Consider the following 17,160-nt stretch of genomic DNA (forward strand, 5'->3'; position numbering starts at 1 on the left):
GTCAATTTTTTCTATACCTATTTAATATAGTGAAATATTAAAGCCTCCAGGAATGAAGCACCCACAGCTTCTTAAGGCAAGCTATTCCACTGGTTAATTGTTCTCACTGTTAGGAAAGTTCTCCTTAGTTCTTGGTTGCTTCTCTGCTTGATTAGTTTCCATCCATTGTTTCTTGTCTTGCCTTCTGGTGCTTTGGAAAATAGGCTGACTTTCTTTTTGTGGCAGCCCCTCAAATATTGGAACACTGCTATCACATCACCCCAGTCCTTCTTTTTCTCTAGACTAGCCTTACCCAATTCCTGCAACCATTCTTCATATATTTTAGTCTCCAGGCCCCTAAACATCTTCGTTGCTTTACTCTTCACTCAACATCTTTTTTATAATGTGGTGACCAAAACTAGATGCAGTATTCCAGATGAGGTCTTACTATTTTTTTTATAAAGTGGTAGTAATACTTCATGTGATCTTGAGTCTATCCCTCTGTTTATGCAACCAAGGATTCCATTAGCTTTTTTGGCTGCTGTGGCACATTGCTGGCTGATATTTAAGTGATTGTCCACTAGTACTCGAAGATCCCTCTCACAGTTATTGCTTTTGAACCAGGTTTCACCTGGTCTGTATTTGTACATTTGCTTTTTCTTGTTTAAAACCTTGTAAAACCTTGCTTTTCTCTACATTAAATTTCTTTTTTTTTATTGAAAAGTTTTACAGTACATTTTATCTTTAACAAAACAAAACCCTTCCCAACACCCTCCCCTCTTCCCAACCCTCCCTAACCCTAACCCTAACATTAAATTTCATTTTGTTGGATAGGGCCTAATCCTTACACCAATAACATTAGATTTATTTAGGTGCGTGAGGGTGTCTACCAACTGTGCAAGGGAAACCAATCTTGTACAGCTAATTCATGAATAATAAAACAACTTTTACTATAGGGTTAAAACTGAATCTTGCAACCCTGAAAGTTGTGTTCCCTTCCTGCTTTTATCCTAAAGAGACCTATAGAGGGACCAGTTTGAGGTGCTATCTCAAGTACATTTGTGCTTTGGGCTGGGAGTTCTCTTGTCTGGTTGTTGCCTTAACTAAAGACCTTTCTCCTCTTCCTCATGGTTATTTTCACAGCTCATGAGAGTGTCACACTAATTTGTATATCATTTTAAGAATCTATGGCTCCATAGTCTTGCTCTAGTTTAATATTCTATCAGTTAGGATTTAATTGAATTTATTGGGAAGGGTGCTTTCATTACTCTGGAACTGAATCAACCTTACTAAGCTAAAACATGTGTTAAACATTTACTGATATGTTATCGTTGTCACTATTTACGTACTTACTTTGGTTGTAAAAGAGCCAGTTTTTGAATAATGGTTCAACATTTGATCATTATGGAGAGTGTAGTAATCAACTGCATCCTTTTTAGTAGTCCAATAAAAAGATGTTTCTTCATTTCTTACCAATCTAGACTGGCCCAAAGAAGATTGTGTTATGTTTCCACATGGAAAATATTATCCACTTCATCCAATGCTTTTTGATAACCCATCTTTGAATTGAACAAATTGAAGCAACACCTCCACTTCATTTTATAGGAATTCCTGTTTGTGCAATAATTAAGGAACGAGAAGTTCCATGATGATCCAAGGCTTTAATTGTTACACAAAACAATAAAGCGTGGAAGATTAATGAAAAGAGACATTCAGGTTACAAGAAAAACCACATGGAAAGTGGAAAATTTATATGATCTGGACTGAAATCAGGTTTAGAGTCAGATTCACCATAGAGCTTGGCCTTCAAATCAGTGCATATTGATTCCTAAGCTATAAACATTATGATTATCTAAGAATAACTCCAGTTTATTTCTTTGTTAAATTTACAACCCTCTTATTCATCAAAGGGTGAATACATTCATAAAAGGTAATCAGTCATTAGTCCCTTTCACATGCATCAACTGTGCGAAACCTGTGTTCCTATGATGTAGGCAAACTTTTGTGAGTTTTTCAAGCTGAGCCAATGAACTCAAAAAGTAATCACTTCAGATCATGCTACAGAGAAAATGCTGTCCAGTTACTTGCTAGTATTTTTTTCTAGAACTGCAGAGTAAGGAGTTGCATTTTAGGGCAATCCAGAAAGACATTCTGATGAATCTACTACTCTCTCAAAAATAGGTGGGTGCCTCCACCCTCACTGAAAATACTGTAGACTTGATAACGAAAGGGTTGCGGGAATAGAGTAGTGGTGGTGGTGATGATGTTGTCCATTTTTGTGTTCCACCAGCTGGGGACAAGGAAGAACTACTAATCAATTCAAGAAGATCCTTAGCAGCCAGGACAATAATGTATGCATTATTGGCAGAAATGGGAGATGGGAATGATGGCTATGTTACTTTTGTGTGCAATGTCTTTTATAAAACTATAGTGGATTTCCATATGATCCATGAGTCCTGGCCAATTGCAGAATATGGGACTATATTAGAGACATATAGCTCAGAAGATCTCATGAAGACTTCATTTCACCTTTAAAGATATAATTTACAGTAATTAACCATTGTTAAGACACAAAAGAGAATGGAATTATTTTTATCAGAAAATTGGAGCCTCCAATCTGGCTGGGGAAAACATCTCACATCAGGATTCTGCCAAAATAAAAAGTAGATGACTTGCATGTGCAAATTTAAACATATGATTAATATAACTGTACTTCTGGCTCATATATTGGTGTCTTAGATGCTGTGAAAAAATATTAGTCTACTGAGACAAAATAAAGTATGTAACTGCTGCATGATTTCAACCAAAAAGATTCCTGTTTTATCTGTGCAGAACTGGATAGAGATAAGGCCAGTGAAACAAATCAAACTTAAGTGAGGAAGAGATAAAAATTTTGTTTGCATTTTTGTATCTGGTGCAATTGGATCCGTGATATTCAATGGTTCCCTCTTACATGGAAAACTGTAGAACAGGATTCAGGTATTTATCTTAAAGCTGTGGTAGATTTTACAGATGCTAACAATGTTGTAATGACGTGGTCTCAAAATGTTTAATTCTCATGAAAAAAATTCCAAGCCAATCTTTTATTGAGCAATTGCTCTACCTTACAGTATTAATAGAATTATTCACAGGTTCTAAAGTGTAATTTTCCATTAATATCCCTACTGAATCATCTTTCCCTCTACTTTTTCCCTCATTTTTCCACGCTGAAAACTCCACTTCAAGGGAAAGGCAGAATAACTACCCAACATCTTTTCTGTAGAAATACGAAGAACTGTTCATTTGAAGTAGCCCATAGGGGCTATGTAAAGTGTCAGGATGAAATCACTAAAATATATTTGATTTGCTGGCGAACTGAATTAGATTACCATGATGAATTAGAGTGAAACCAAAATATATATTGTTTTTTCTCTGCTGTGACATAGATTAATGGGGCTGAGAATCTACTTTCTGTACCAACAAAAATCCTAAAATTTACTGTAATATGATTATCTCTATAAGCTTACCATTATATCATGGATGTCATTTGAATTGTTTGAATGACTTTCTTCTTCATGCAATACAGTCTTGCTTTCTTAAAAAGAAAATATAAAAAGTTAAATAGGCTGCAGCAAAGCATATTGAAAATACATTATTGCTGTGATTAAAAATTATGTAAGATTCAAATAAGGTTAGTCTATAGTAGAACATTGAAATACGTGTTAAATGTTTTAATGTTAAGAAAGCTATATCCCAACTATGAAAAACCTCACTTCAGTAACATTTCCAAAAATGTTATTAGAAAAATCAAGTCATGAGATAGTATAATCAGAATTTTGTTGTCACCCCCCCCACACACACACACCAAATCTTTTTCCTAGTGTCCAGATTCAGTTTTATATTGTAAAGCAATTTCATTTACTGTCATTAACTTCAAAATGAAAAGGCAAATTTACCAATTGGAATGCTATTACATGCTTTAACGTTGAGCAGGAGAAAATCAAATTTAGTAGATATTTGTAGCCAAAAATGGCAACAAAGAGATGGAGCAAATGTAAATCCAGTTGCAGTACATAATTGTCTAAATTTTTGCAACCCAGATGTGGTGGGCTTCGTTTAAAGGAAAATATAAAATGTATTCCCACTATTTTGAACTGTAGTGCTGGCATAAATTACTGCCTATACCAGAATAACTAACAGAGAGATAATAAATTGTATAAAACCAGACACATCACTGGAAGCTAAAATCATAAGTCTATGTCTGATTTACTTTGGCCATGTTATGCATACAAATTCATTGAAGAAGGCAATGATGTTGGGAATGATTAGTGGACAAAGAATAAGAGGTAAAGCAAAGAACACGCTGGTTTGATAACATCAAATCCGAAGCAAAGTTGATCATACAACAATTGAAAGAAGCTGTGCTTAACAGGATAGCATGGAGAGCACTTCCCTATAGAGTCACCAAGAGTCAGACACAACTAAATGGTTAAAAACAAACATTTCCACTAACAGCTTACAATGTGTATTGTCTATATATCTTAAACCCGTGGTGGTGAACCTATGGCACGTGTGCCACAGGTGGCACGCAGAGCCCTCTCTGTGGACACATGCACCATTGACCCAGTCCTAGGCCTTCAGCTGGGTTTTATAAAACCTTTTTGCTTTAGGCCTCCACCACCATGGGCAAAAAAAAAGGTTCAATCAATTTCAACTTCTCACGGGGGGGGGGGGAAAGATCTCACAAAGTTGGGATTGATTGAACTTTTTAGTCCCACCCAGCCTGCCGTTACCACCATAGCCACGCCCACCCCAATGGGCAATGCCCACCCAATTGGACACACCCACCCAATGGGCCATGCCCTCCCAGCACCTGATGATACATAAGTGGGTTTGGGGTTGCAGTTTGGGCACTCGGTCTCTAAAAGGTTCACCATCACTGGCTTAAGCTGATCGTAACCAACCTTTTATTTCACAACAGTTGCACTTATTCACAACATTCCTTGAACTGGTGCTTCTCCCTCTTCACCAATCAGATCAATTAAGAGCATTCTATAACCTCGCAATTGGTAAAGTTATCATCAAGGGAGAACACTAAATAAGAAACTAGCAATTTTTTGGCTTCTTGGGACAAAGAGAGAAATATATCTGAAAAAGTATATGGACATAATATAAATCTCAAATAATTCATACATCCATGAGAATTATCTGCATTAATCAATCAATCAGAATGGAGCTGGAAGGGACCTTGGAGGTCTTCTAGTCCAGCCCTCTGCTCAAGCAGGAGTCCTTATATCATTTCAGACAAGTGGTGTCCAGTCTCCTCTTAAAAACCTCCAGTGATGAAGCACTCACAATGTCTAAAGTCAAGCTGTTCCACTGGTTAATTGTCCTCACTGTTAGGAAGTTTTTCCTTAATTCCATGTTTAAATGATCATCCACTACAACTCCAGGGTCCCTCTCACAGTTACTGTTTTTGAGCCAGGTTTCACCTAATCTCTACTGGTACCTTTGGTTTTTCCTGCCCAGGTGTAAGATCTTGCTTTTATCCACATTAAATATCATTTTGTTAGATAGGAACTATTGTTCAAGTCTGTCAGGGCCCATTGTTCAAATCTGTCAAGATCTTTTTTGATCCTTAGCTAGTATTCTGGGGTGTTGGCTATTCCTGCCAGGTTAGGGTCATCTGCAAATTTGATAAGATCCCCTTCTATTCCCTCATCAAAGTCATTTATGAAAACATTGAAGAGTACTGGGCCTAAGACAGAACCTTGTGGTACCCCACTGCTTACTTTCCTCCATACAGATGTAGTACCATCTTTAATGGTTTGTCATTAAAGTTCACCAACCCTAAAAGTAGAGTAGAAAAACTTATTTCACATTCAAGCCAACTATTATACATTTCTAAGCAAATAAAAAGCAAGAAAGAAACCATGGTTAAAAGATCTGTTACCATTGTTAACACTGTTGTCACATTCTGCTTCATTCCCTTCATTTTTATGGTTCTGAATGTCAAATTTAAGGATATTCTTTCTTTCCACCCATCCTCTCTTTCTTAAAGAAGAGCGGATTACTGGGTAAGGACCACAGATGGTAAAAATTCTCCTTTCCTGAAATCATAAAGAAATGGGTTTCAGATCCAATGTTAACATAAAGTAATAGTCAAACTAAATGTCTGCAATGATATGTTCTTCATCTTTGTATTTAGCTAATTTTTTAAAAGTCTCTCTCAAAAATAAGTGCAATGCACAAAAAAACCTCCAAAGCTTTGATTGCACTATCATGGTTAGCATCAACATTTTTCACCATACTGTGCAGTTTCTCTTCCATCACTGTATTGCCCTCAATGTTTTCGGGCAAATTAATGTTGCTCTAAACTGCCTGAAGGCTCCATTGGACTTGGATAGCTTATCCAAGCCAAATAGTAGACCAGGACAAAAACTTAATTTGAAAAAGGGTTTCCCTTTTTTAAAAAAATAAAATTGATTTCTGTAAAAATATACATTTAATTAAAGTTAAACCTAATAAAATTACTCCCAGTGAGATGGTTAATATTTGACCTTCTGTTGTATAAAGATAACCTTTTAGTAACAACAGTTGGACATCTCTGAGACTGTCTCCAAGGATGTTGAGCCACTCACGATTCCAATTTAAATCCTGTCAATTTCCAGGTCAGGAGCTATCAGCATCATCTTGTTATTAGTGTTGCTGGCGCTATACAGTATGTGTGCAACTATATTGTGCATTTTATGCCATGTATTTGTGTGAAAGTTTGAACAAACATGTACAAAAGTTGAACTCCATGGCAGCCTCTCAAACAGGTGATACAAAAGTTTTGTGATGGTAGATATCCTCTTCTTTTCCCCAGATCTCAGCACGTGAGGACTCAAAAAAGACAACAACAAAAAATAAAGTTCTCAAACAAGAGTCCCTATTGGTTCCGAGACACAAAGCAATTCTCGAAACCAAAGATGGTCTCATGAGAAATGAATGAGGTCATGGCTCTCAAGTGGAAAAGTATTAGAGAGGAGTGAAAAAAGTAGCAAGCTGATTTGGCTGATTGATAATCATAAAGGTGGAGGGGAAATATAGTATTTGAGAGTAATCACAGAAAATAAGATATTCTGTATGGTGAGTGGGGAGGACTCAGTTTTCTTACATCACAAACAGAGAAGAAATCATGCTCTGTTGAAGAATATAAAATACTAATACATATTATGCTGTGGACTAACTGTAATAGGGAATGGGGAATCTGTGGCCTTCTAAGTTGCTTAAGTGGAGTTTCCCAACAGCCCTAAGACTGATGGCCATACAGTATTAGGAATATTAGGAGTTATAGTTCAGCAGTACCTGAAAGAAGAGTCAGAGATTCCCTCTTCTGAGCTGCATACAACGTTTACAGATAATAATCAGGAAACAAACATGCTTGAGTTTTTCTGTATTGGGGCAGAGGGCAGACCAGCATATGCCATGATACTCTTGTTGTCCCCAAATCATCATGGCAATATACACAGAGGAATCTCGTCTGGATAAGGAAGAATCCCATCCTGACTAGGAAGCCTACAGCTGGGCTTCTGTGTCTTTGACATTATTGGAAGCAGGTCTGGCATGGGTACTTTCCCTCTCATGTTCCACTTGCAATCAGCAAAAGACTAAGAGGAAAAGCAGGCCAAGGAAAGCTAAATTCTCCTATTTATGTATAGGAGAATTGACATACTGGCATGATTTCCCAACGGTATCATTTGATACTTAGGACATTTAGATCTTTTCAGACCTACTTCTGAGTCTCTGTCTATCGGAACCATGACACCCTGAACTCAGCAAAGCACTGAAGGGAGTCACTGAAGAATGAGATCTGAAAGCCAAACTTGACTGGCTCAGGCATCACCTCACCAACACATAATAGCAGTTTGCTGGGGGCAGAGAGCAAACCTGAAGAATTTTGAACAACAGTTGATTGAACCATCCTACAATAGATAAAAAGGTAAAGTTTCCCCCGCACATGGGTGCTAGTCGTTTCCGACTCTAGGGGCCAGTGCTCATCTCCGTTTCAAAGCCGAAGAGCCAGCGCTTGTCCGAGGACGTCTCCGTGGTCATGTGGCCAGCATGACTAGACGCCAAAGGCGCACGGAACGCTGTTACCTTCCCACCGTAGTGGTCCCTATTTTTCTACTTGCATTTTTATATGCTTTCGAACTGCTAGGTTGGCCGAAGCTGGGACGAGTAACAGGCGCTCACTCTGTTACGCGGCACTCGGGATTCGACCCGCCAAACTGCTGACTTTCTGATCGACAAGCTCAGCGTCCTAACCCACTGAGCCACCGCGTCCCTTCAATAGATATACAAATATTATTCTTTTTCTCCCATCACCATCTCTGGATTAATTAGATCTTGCAGACATTTGACAGATCTGAAAACTTGGGGAAATGCACTGAAAAATTCCTTTTCAAATTACTTTAAAATCACTGAAGGAAAAAAAATATTGGCATGAACCCACCTTTTAAGAACCTTTTGGAAGAATGAAAAAATATAGACATTACTCTGAGTGTGAAAAATTATGGAGCTGTATTTTTAAACAGATGCCAATCCTATTCTCACTTTTGCCTGTATTTGTTCAATGAAGTATTTTCCCTTTTTTATTTCAGGAGCACTAGTGCTATATTTAGTATGTTTGTAGAATATTTTTAAATGGTTTAATTCCAGAAATGAGCTAGACATGCTACAACACAAATACTATTTCAAAAATTTTGCTACTAAATATACCCTGATGGCTTTATCTGCTAAAAATCTTGCAAGCTTGTATTTGTCTATTTTGGGGGGAGGAGGCAATTCTTCCACTGATCTTGGAGTGAACTCTAAAAATATAAAGAAAAAAAAACTATGTTATAAAAAGAGTTAAATAAAAAGAGAACAATGTAGAATTAGAAATGCACTGGAAAAAATGAGGTTATTTGGTAATTCTTATCATTCACAAAACAGCTAAAGAATTTACAAAAACAACACTTGGACATCTCATAGAGGGGAGCAAATATTCTCTGCATTGCACTGTCTCCAGAATAATTAAAGACCTAATAATTGAAGATAAGAGTATGATTTCATTCAATGTCACAGCACTCTTTACATCCATAGAACCAGAACTAATGAATGAATCCATGGCAGCAGTACTGCACAACACACTTGACCAAATTCACTAAGATCAAAATACCTGAAAATCATGGATCTTATCAACCTCTGCCTTACTACCTTTTCAGATTGATGGACACATATACCTACAAGTTGGGCTGTTGCTTTGATCTCCAACCTTGGTGATTTGGCTGCAAACATTTCATCTCCATTCTGGAGGACATCTTCAATGTGCTTTGAACTGTGCACTATTCCCCAGCCACAAGTCTTAAAGTTGCCAAAGATGGACACCCTTTGTCTATACTAAATTTAGCCTCATATTTTCAGCAAGTATAATTACCCAAATTCGTAGAAATTACAGTTTCCACCACTACATAAGCTTCCATGAAATGTGCAAACTCTGTTATGCTCTTCATGTTCCGTATTTTTCAGTGGGGTTAGCAAAAGAGTAACATTTTTTTTATTCTGTCTTTATTAATTTTATAAGTAGCAAGCATACCTAATACTCCTTCCTCCTCTTATTTTCCCCATAACAACAACCCTGTAAGGTAGGTTGGGCTGAGAGAGAGTGACTGGCCCCAGAGTCACCCAGCAGGTTTTCATGTCTAAGGTGGGACTAGAACTCACAGTCTCTTGGTTTCTAGCCCGGAGCCTTAACCACTAGATCAAACCATTGCCAAAGTCTTTGAGAAAATTTCCCCAAGTCCTTCTTTCATCTTAGTATCTATCAGTATGGAATGAAGGTTTATTGCCTATTTCTTCTCTTGGAATGTTGCCATGGGAGATTATTGGAAACAAATGCACTTACAATGAGGGACATTCCATCTGAGAAGAGCTGAGAGTCAGAAATGATGGCAGATCTTCTTTCAGAAAATGAAATGTAATGAAAGGAGGTTATTATTCTAAATTAATCTTACTTCCCAACCCCTCTTTTCTCATGCTTTCAAGCACATCATGCTAGCAGTACAGGTAATGGCAATTGGGTCCAGCAACTCAATTACTAAGCAACATGATCATTAAATGAAATATGATGTGACCACACCTGACTTACAATATCAGCTCCATTAGAGTCATTAAGTGAGGTGTCATGTCACTGAGACTTGTGACTCACTGGCCTCATTGACTTTGTTGGAAGTCAGCTGTGACACTCCCAAATGGCGATCACATGACTTGGGACAGTTAACTGTTGTAAATCACACTGGTTGCCAAGGGCCAAAATCATGATGACAAGACCATGGAGATCCTATGACTCCCGTAATTATAAGCAACAGCTATGAACCTACTTTTTCAGCATCATTGTAAGTTTGAATAGTCACTAAATAGGGCCGTTGTTAACTGAGGACTACCCATAATGGGACGTAGCAAAATTTGTTTCAGGGACATTTTGCTCTTTGGATATTTGGTTTCTGACTACAGACAGACATGTCTCCATAGATCTTATAAAAAAGGTAGCAACTTTTAATTTTCTAACTTCCTAATCTAGAGTCAGTTTTTTTATCTCATGCTTCTAGCCTCCACCTAAAGTACCCAGAAAAATTAGACCAAGAGGATGCAAAAGCAATGATGTTTCTCCTTCCCCTTATTAGCAGCTCTGTGATTTTTAACCGTAGTCATTCAGTTGTACGAACCTCAGGCCTAATCTGAATGTTCTGTCAGAGTGGGGAGTTGTGATTGTGAGATACCTGATGGACCCAGTGGCTTCTTTGCTCCCTGTGTCCAACCACTTGTCACACCTCAGTTACAGACTCCCTTGTGTTGGAGTATTTTGATACAGAAATGAACTAGCATTTTGCAGTGAGACAGAAAAAGGAATCTGATCTATATTACACCCTCTGAAGTTGGAATCCTATGATGGTTGGGATCATAGGAGCACAGTCCAAAGCTCTAATCCTTTACTCTGGAGACTTCAAACTTTTAGGGTTGGTGGACACATTTGGAATTCTGGTAAGAAGCTAGGAGCATTCTCACAAAGGACTATGGTGGGGTGTGGGAGGGTGTAACTCATAAAATCACTGCCATGGGGACAGAGCAGTTGGAAAACATGGATTTAACAGATTGCTATCTCCCTTTGCCTGCTTCCATAGGACATTTTCTACTATCTATGCTTTGACTTTACAGTATCCCTTTTCTGGGCATTTGAGTACACTTCCAAACTGTGCATTAACATGCAGCCTGTCATTGTTGTTTTTTTTTTTAAGAGTTTTGGCACCATTCAGGATCTATAGTTACAGCATTCCTGGAATAAATGAAGATGCTGCTGGAGGGCCTAAATATGGCAGCTTCTCATTCTTTTAATTATTTTTTAAAAAATACAAAAGGGAACCAGAGGCTGACCTGTAAAAATATTTGTACTGCAGCCAATTTGGCGTTGTGGTTAAGGCAATAGGCTAGAAATGGGGAAAATCTGAGTTCTAGTCCCATCGTAAGCACAAAGCCATATGGGTGACCTTGGGCCAGTCAGTCTTTCTCAGTCCTAGGAAGAACACAAGGGCAATCCACTTTTGAATTTTACCAAGAAAACTGCAGGCACTAGTCCAGCAGTCACCAGGACTCAAACTGACTTGAAGACAGATACACACGGTGCATACTGAAGACTCTATTTTTGCTCCTCTGATCAGATACAGTTGCTCTAATTTTCTTATACCATATATTCCCGACCAAAATGCACTGTGTGTATTAATCAGCTCCTGTGAAATATTTCACAATATTTTTTTTAAATGAATGCTCAATATTCCAGTACATAGATACTGGAAACATACCAGGAAACATCCCATGGTGGCAGGAGACTACAGGAAGGCAATTGTCCAAAGCAATATTCAGGTTCTTTTCAGGGGAGAGTTCAGACTCTGTTAAACCTGATAGAAAATGAGCAAAACTTGTCAGATGAACGATGATGAATAGAAACTAGAATTGGAGTGCATTTTTACATATGTGGAATTAAACAAACTAACAGGCAAGCCTCCTCTTAATGCTCAAATCAGAGGCAAATTGGCATCTTGCCTACAGGGCAGAAGGTCTATAAATGTTCAATAAATTATGGTTTGTTGTACAATCAGCCAGATGTTTAGACTGGATTTTCCATTTTTAGCCACCTGTTGAATCCTTCCCAAGGATGTAGAATAGGCAAAGGTTGTTGTTTGATGGTGTTAAAGGTATTGTCACAGGATGTAAGCTGTTCCAAGTAAAGCTGCCTTTTGCAATTGACTGATAGTGATTTTGTCAGTGCTGATGGTGTTCAAATAATGCTTCAGTTGCTTTGGGATTGCATCCAAGGTGACAATAACCGTTAGTAGTATTTTTGCTTCCTTTTGCCACAGTAATTCTATTTCTGCTTGCAGCTCTTTCTATTCTATGATTTTCTTCAATTCTTTGTCTTCTATTCTGCTGTCTTGAGGTACTGCCACATCAATACAGACTTTTTTTGTCTGTCTTATCAATAATTGTTAAATCTAGGGTTTTATGTGGCAGGTGCTTGGTCTGTTCAGATTCTAAAGTCTCAGAGTACTTTAGCTTCTTCATTTTCTATTACTTTCTCTATTTTATGGTCTTGTCACTTCCTACTTGCAGGCAAATTGTATTTTTTCAAGATATTCTAATGCACCATTCTTGCTACTTTGTCATGCTATTATTGATTATGCTGAGCCATAGCCTGGCAACAACCTTTCTCTGCCTTGTTCCCATGACATTATTTTCATCTCATGGCAAGACCATGAGGGAGACTCCTTAGGTAGCCCCAGCTACACCTGTGTTACTATAATGTCATTCTCTCTTCAGCCAACAGCATCCGGTGGCAGTTGCATGGGGGATAACTACATTGGAAATGAAGTCAGGTGACCAGTAATGGCTGGGATCACAGTAGAGTAGGGATCCCCAACCCCAGGTCTGTGGGTCGGTACCGGGCCACGGCATGCCAGCAACCGGTCTGCACAAACAAGCAAAGCCCCATCCATGGATGCAGGCAGCACACAAAACCATGCCCTCTCCAGTCTGTGGAAACATCTTTCTCCACAGAACCAGTCCCTGGTGCCGAAAAGGTTGGGGACCTCTGCAGTAGAGCTTATTTTCTGCTTCACTGGGCATGTCCCCTGCATTTCAGAGTCTGATAAGCCTAGCCTACTGCCTTTTTGCTATCTTCTTCCTGAGATACTGCTCAACCAGTCTTCCATTCCTGTTTCCTCATCTTTCTGATGTTAGAATTTTTAAGATTGGAAAAGACTATAGAAACTCTTGGGAGAAGATTTCTAAGAATCTTTGGAATTTTTCTTTATTTTCAGAAAGGCGGAAAATACCTTATGACCCTTCAAATGTTTTAATTACTTCACATTGAAGCCAAATTGTTATAACCTATAGCCAAATTAATTTCATCACATCATTTTCATGTATTAAGATTTAGATGTGTAACTTTTTATGAGAACCAGCGCACATTCTAGGATAAAATATTTCTTCACTTGTCATACACTCATCCATACACTTGTCATATACAGGTATACTGGAGGGTAAACTACTAGATGGCTTGCATTCTGTTCCATAATTATTTTAAACCAAATGTCCATTTACTGTGACCTAGAATCCCATCTTTAGCAATAGCTAACCCAATAGCTCATATGGACATCCTAAAATACAAAATAATCTTATACATCTTTATGTGGGAGCATGGAAGTATGTCCTGCAGGATTAAGCTAAACCTATCTCTCTGCATACAATCATTTACCATCTTGTTAGGAAACTTATTTATGGAAAGCTGTATAGTCCTCAATGGAATTACATCTATGTGGAGGGAAGCATGCAGTGAGGTACCTCAAGGTTCTGTCTTGAGCCCAGTACTATTCAACATCATCTAGATCATCCCACCTAAATGACGGATGAAGGGGCACTCATCAAATTTGTGGATGACACTAAGCTGGAGTATATTGCTAACACTTTGGAAGGCAGACTCAAAATTCAGAAGAATCTTGACATACTTGGGCATTCAGCCCTTTCCAACAAGATACAGTTCAGTAGTGAGAAAAGTAAGTTCCTCCACTTACGTAGGAAAATCCAAATGCACAGACACAGACTAGGCAGTACCTGGCTCAACAGTAGTACTTGTGAGGGGAATCTAGATGTCATAGTGGACTACCACTTAAGAATGAGCCAGCAGTGAGCTGCAGCTGCCAAAATAAATCAATGCAGTCCTAGGCTGCATTAGCAGAGGGATACAGTCACGATCACGAGAACTGATAGCCCCACTCTGTACTGCACTAATAGTCCATACTTGGAATACTGCATCAAGTTCTGGTTACCATGATACAAAAAAGATGCTATGGACCTAGAAAAAGTCAAAGAAGAGCAACAAAGATAAGGAGTCTGGAAGCTAACTGTATAATGAATGGCTACGGGAACTAGGGCGACATGATAACCATCTTCCAATACTTGAAAGGCTGTCACAGGGAAGAGTGGCAGTACAAGAGGCAATGAGCAATGAAGGCAATACAATAAGAAATGAGTGGACACGTATCACAGGAAGATCCAAACTGGGACTAAGGATAAATTTCCTGACAGTGAGAACAATTTGTCAGCAAAACAGCTTGCTTGGGTGCTCCACCACTGAGGTTTTTTTTTAAGATTAGACAACTATCTGTACAGGATAGAATAAGGACTCCTGCCCTGGGCAGAAGGTTAGACTAGAAGACCTCCACGATCCCTCCCAGCCTTATGATTCTATGATACTCTATACTACATAATTAAGGATTTTGGTAAACTTACTCTAAAGTAGAAAGTAGTTTGGAGTTCACTGTAAGAGTTTATGTCTTCAGCTATATTTAGTTTGATTATGTGCTATCAAGATGGTATGAACTCTTACCATATCCAGGTGGATCTGTTCCCAACCTGGTCCTTCGTGTCTTCCAACAGTGCACATATTACTGCTATAATTGAGTCCAACCATATTGATGCTAATCACCTCGTTTCCTGTCACCTTTTTCTTAGACTAGAGGACATCCAAGGTCCCTTCCAGCCTAATGAGTCTATGAGCGTTATAGATTTCTCCAAGTCTTTGCATAACATGTCTAAAATATAATAATTTGAATCTGTTTATTTGCACCTTGAGTGAGAACTCTGGTTGATTGGTTGATTTGATCCATTTGTTTGTTTTCTTGGTTATCAGGGTTTTTTCTCAGGAATCTTCTCCAAAACCAATGTTTAAAAGTTCACTCTACTCTGATACCCTACTTTCTGCCTTGCTTCTTCAAAGCCCATTAACCAAGTTCAACTCTGGATATAGCTTAAAGGAGTTGAACTCATGGTTATTAGAATACCAATAGTAAAAGGGAGTCAGAAATAGAATTTCATGGGATTCATTGAATTCTAATTCATCTTACTGAAGCAGTGAAATAAGACTATTTCACCACAGCAGGTGAATAATAAATATATTGATTAGGATTAGTTCTTATTGGTTGGTTCTCTTGTTACAAAAAGATACCATTTAGAGAATGATTAGGGTATCGGGCTAGAAACCAGAGAACATAAATTTTGGTCCTGTCTTAGGCATAAAACCAGCTGGGATCTTTGGGTCACTCACTCACTCACTCTCAGCCCTAAGACAAATCACTTTCAAAATCTTGCCAACAAAACTGACCGGATGTATCCAGGCAGTCACCAGGAGTCAAGACAGACTTGAAGGCATAAAATAAAATCTGTTGAACTTCTGGTGACATGAAAATACCATCTTATGCATAGATCAGAGCATTCCGACAACAGAGCATTCAACATCTTAATACTTTGCCAACCGTATCTTTGAAGGATGGAAATGAGGGATACAAGTATCTCCCCATCTTCCTAGAGGAATTTAGAATTTTTTATCTTCTCTTGCAATCATTGGGAAGATTTGTATTTAGATCAAAGGAACAACTAGCCTAAATTTTCCCCTGACCAAATTCCTTCATTTCCTGCTATGTAGCAGGATATGTTCCCTTTTTCTGATCTTGGGAAGTGTTACCTGCACTAAATGACACAGAGGTGAGACAGAAGATCAGATATTTCCCTCTGAAGTTGAAATCAGGTTTCTGACTTTGAGTGTGGAATTGAAGGGGATGATCTTTTAAGGGTCATGAAATTATCCAGTCATTTCCCTGTTTTGCTTTTAATACTCCTCTTCCCACAACCCCATTAATAAACCCCAATGCTGTAATTTGTAAATACTAACTATTTTCTCCTTCATGTTTTGTTTCTTCGCTTTTAGATTTTCTTTCTACATGAAGCCGGCTCATCCTGTCATTGTTGCTTCACTGTTTTGTCACAGTCCTGCCAATGGAGAAATATTACAACCTTAACACTATATTTCAATCAAAAGGTACAAGCAGCAGTTATTCAAGAAAATGAAATATTAAAAAATTCCTTTTTTAAGGATTTATGGCTAAATCTCTCCTTAACTTTTCTGTCCACTACCAAATATATGATTTCAACTGTGAACTTCTAAACATATAATTTTCATGGAATACTTTACTTGTAGTCCTTAAACTGATCTGCCGTGGTTGTCAGAAGCAAACCTCCTCTTTCAGTTATTTCCAAACAAAATGTACCGTCAATACATATTATTACTAGAAACAAATGGAAACCCTGTTTATGCCTAACCACACCACCATTTATGTGAACTGATATGAAAAACCCAAAGTGTAATTTGTCGTTCATGAACACCTGAGCTCCTAAATCATTTTTTACAAGGTTCTGATGCATATCCTAGGCATATGTAGTCAATCACTCTCTTTTTTCATGTCATCTTTCTTTCATTATCAAGTACTTACTAGACTTTCAAAAGGGCCCCTAGATTGGCATTCTGGCTATTCGCTTTCCATTTTGTCTTACCCTCCTGGAAGCAGCTGAGCTCCTCTACCTGGTGACACCGGAGACTATTCCTTTAATCCTCCCCTTACAAAGGGTTACATTGCTCCTTACACCTAACTACCATTGTGACCTCTGTAGGCATGCAACCTTGTGCATTGTGGGTAGGGAATTGTACCTAAAGCAGACATATTTGTGAAAGGGGTAAAATCTGGATTATTATTATTGTTTAGTGATTAAGATCCGGTCTCAGTGAGAATA

General features: G+C 38.2%; 1 protein-coding gene across 1 annotated transcript in view; it reads right to left on the minus strand.

Annotated features, from left to right (window-relative positions):
* TTLL8 (tubulin tyrosine ligase like 8) overlaps positions 1-16,328 on the minus strand; it is a gene marked incomplete at both ends in the record, with an annotated part of 34,158 nt that extends 17,830 nt beyond the window's left edge. Inside the window, 6 exons of the mRNA XM_083366629.1 lie at positions 1,333-1,461; positions 3,486-3,553; positions 5,912-6,068; positions 8,722-8,813; positions 11,841-11,936; positions 16,265-16,328. Of these exons, the coding sequence (XP_083222755.1) occupies positions 1,333-1,461; positions 3,486-3,553; positions 5,912-6,068; positions 8,722-8,813; positions 11,841-11,936; positions 16,265-16,328 (606 nt within the window). The remainder of the gene's footprint in view (positions 1-1,332; positions 1,462-3,485; positions 3,554-5,911; positions 6,069-8,721; positions 8,814-11,840; positions 11,937-16,264) is intronic.
* Positions 16,329-17,160: the final 832 nt, after the last annotated feature.

The sequence above is a fragment of the Vipera ursinii genome, assembly GCF_947247035.1.
Source record: "Vipera ursinii genome assembly, chromosome: 6".
In the NCBI taxonomy this organism is placed as follows: Eukaryota; Metazoa; Chordata; class Lepidosauria; order Squamata; family Viperidae; genus Vipera; species Vipera ursinii.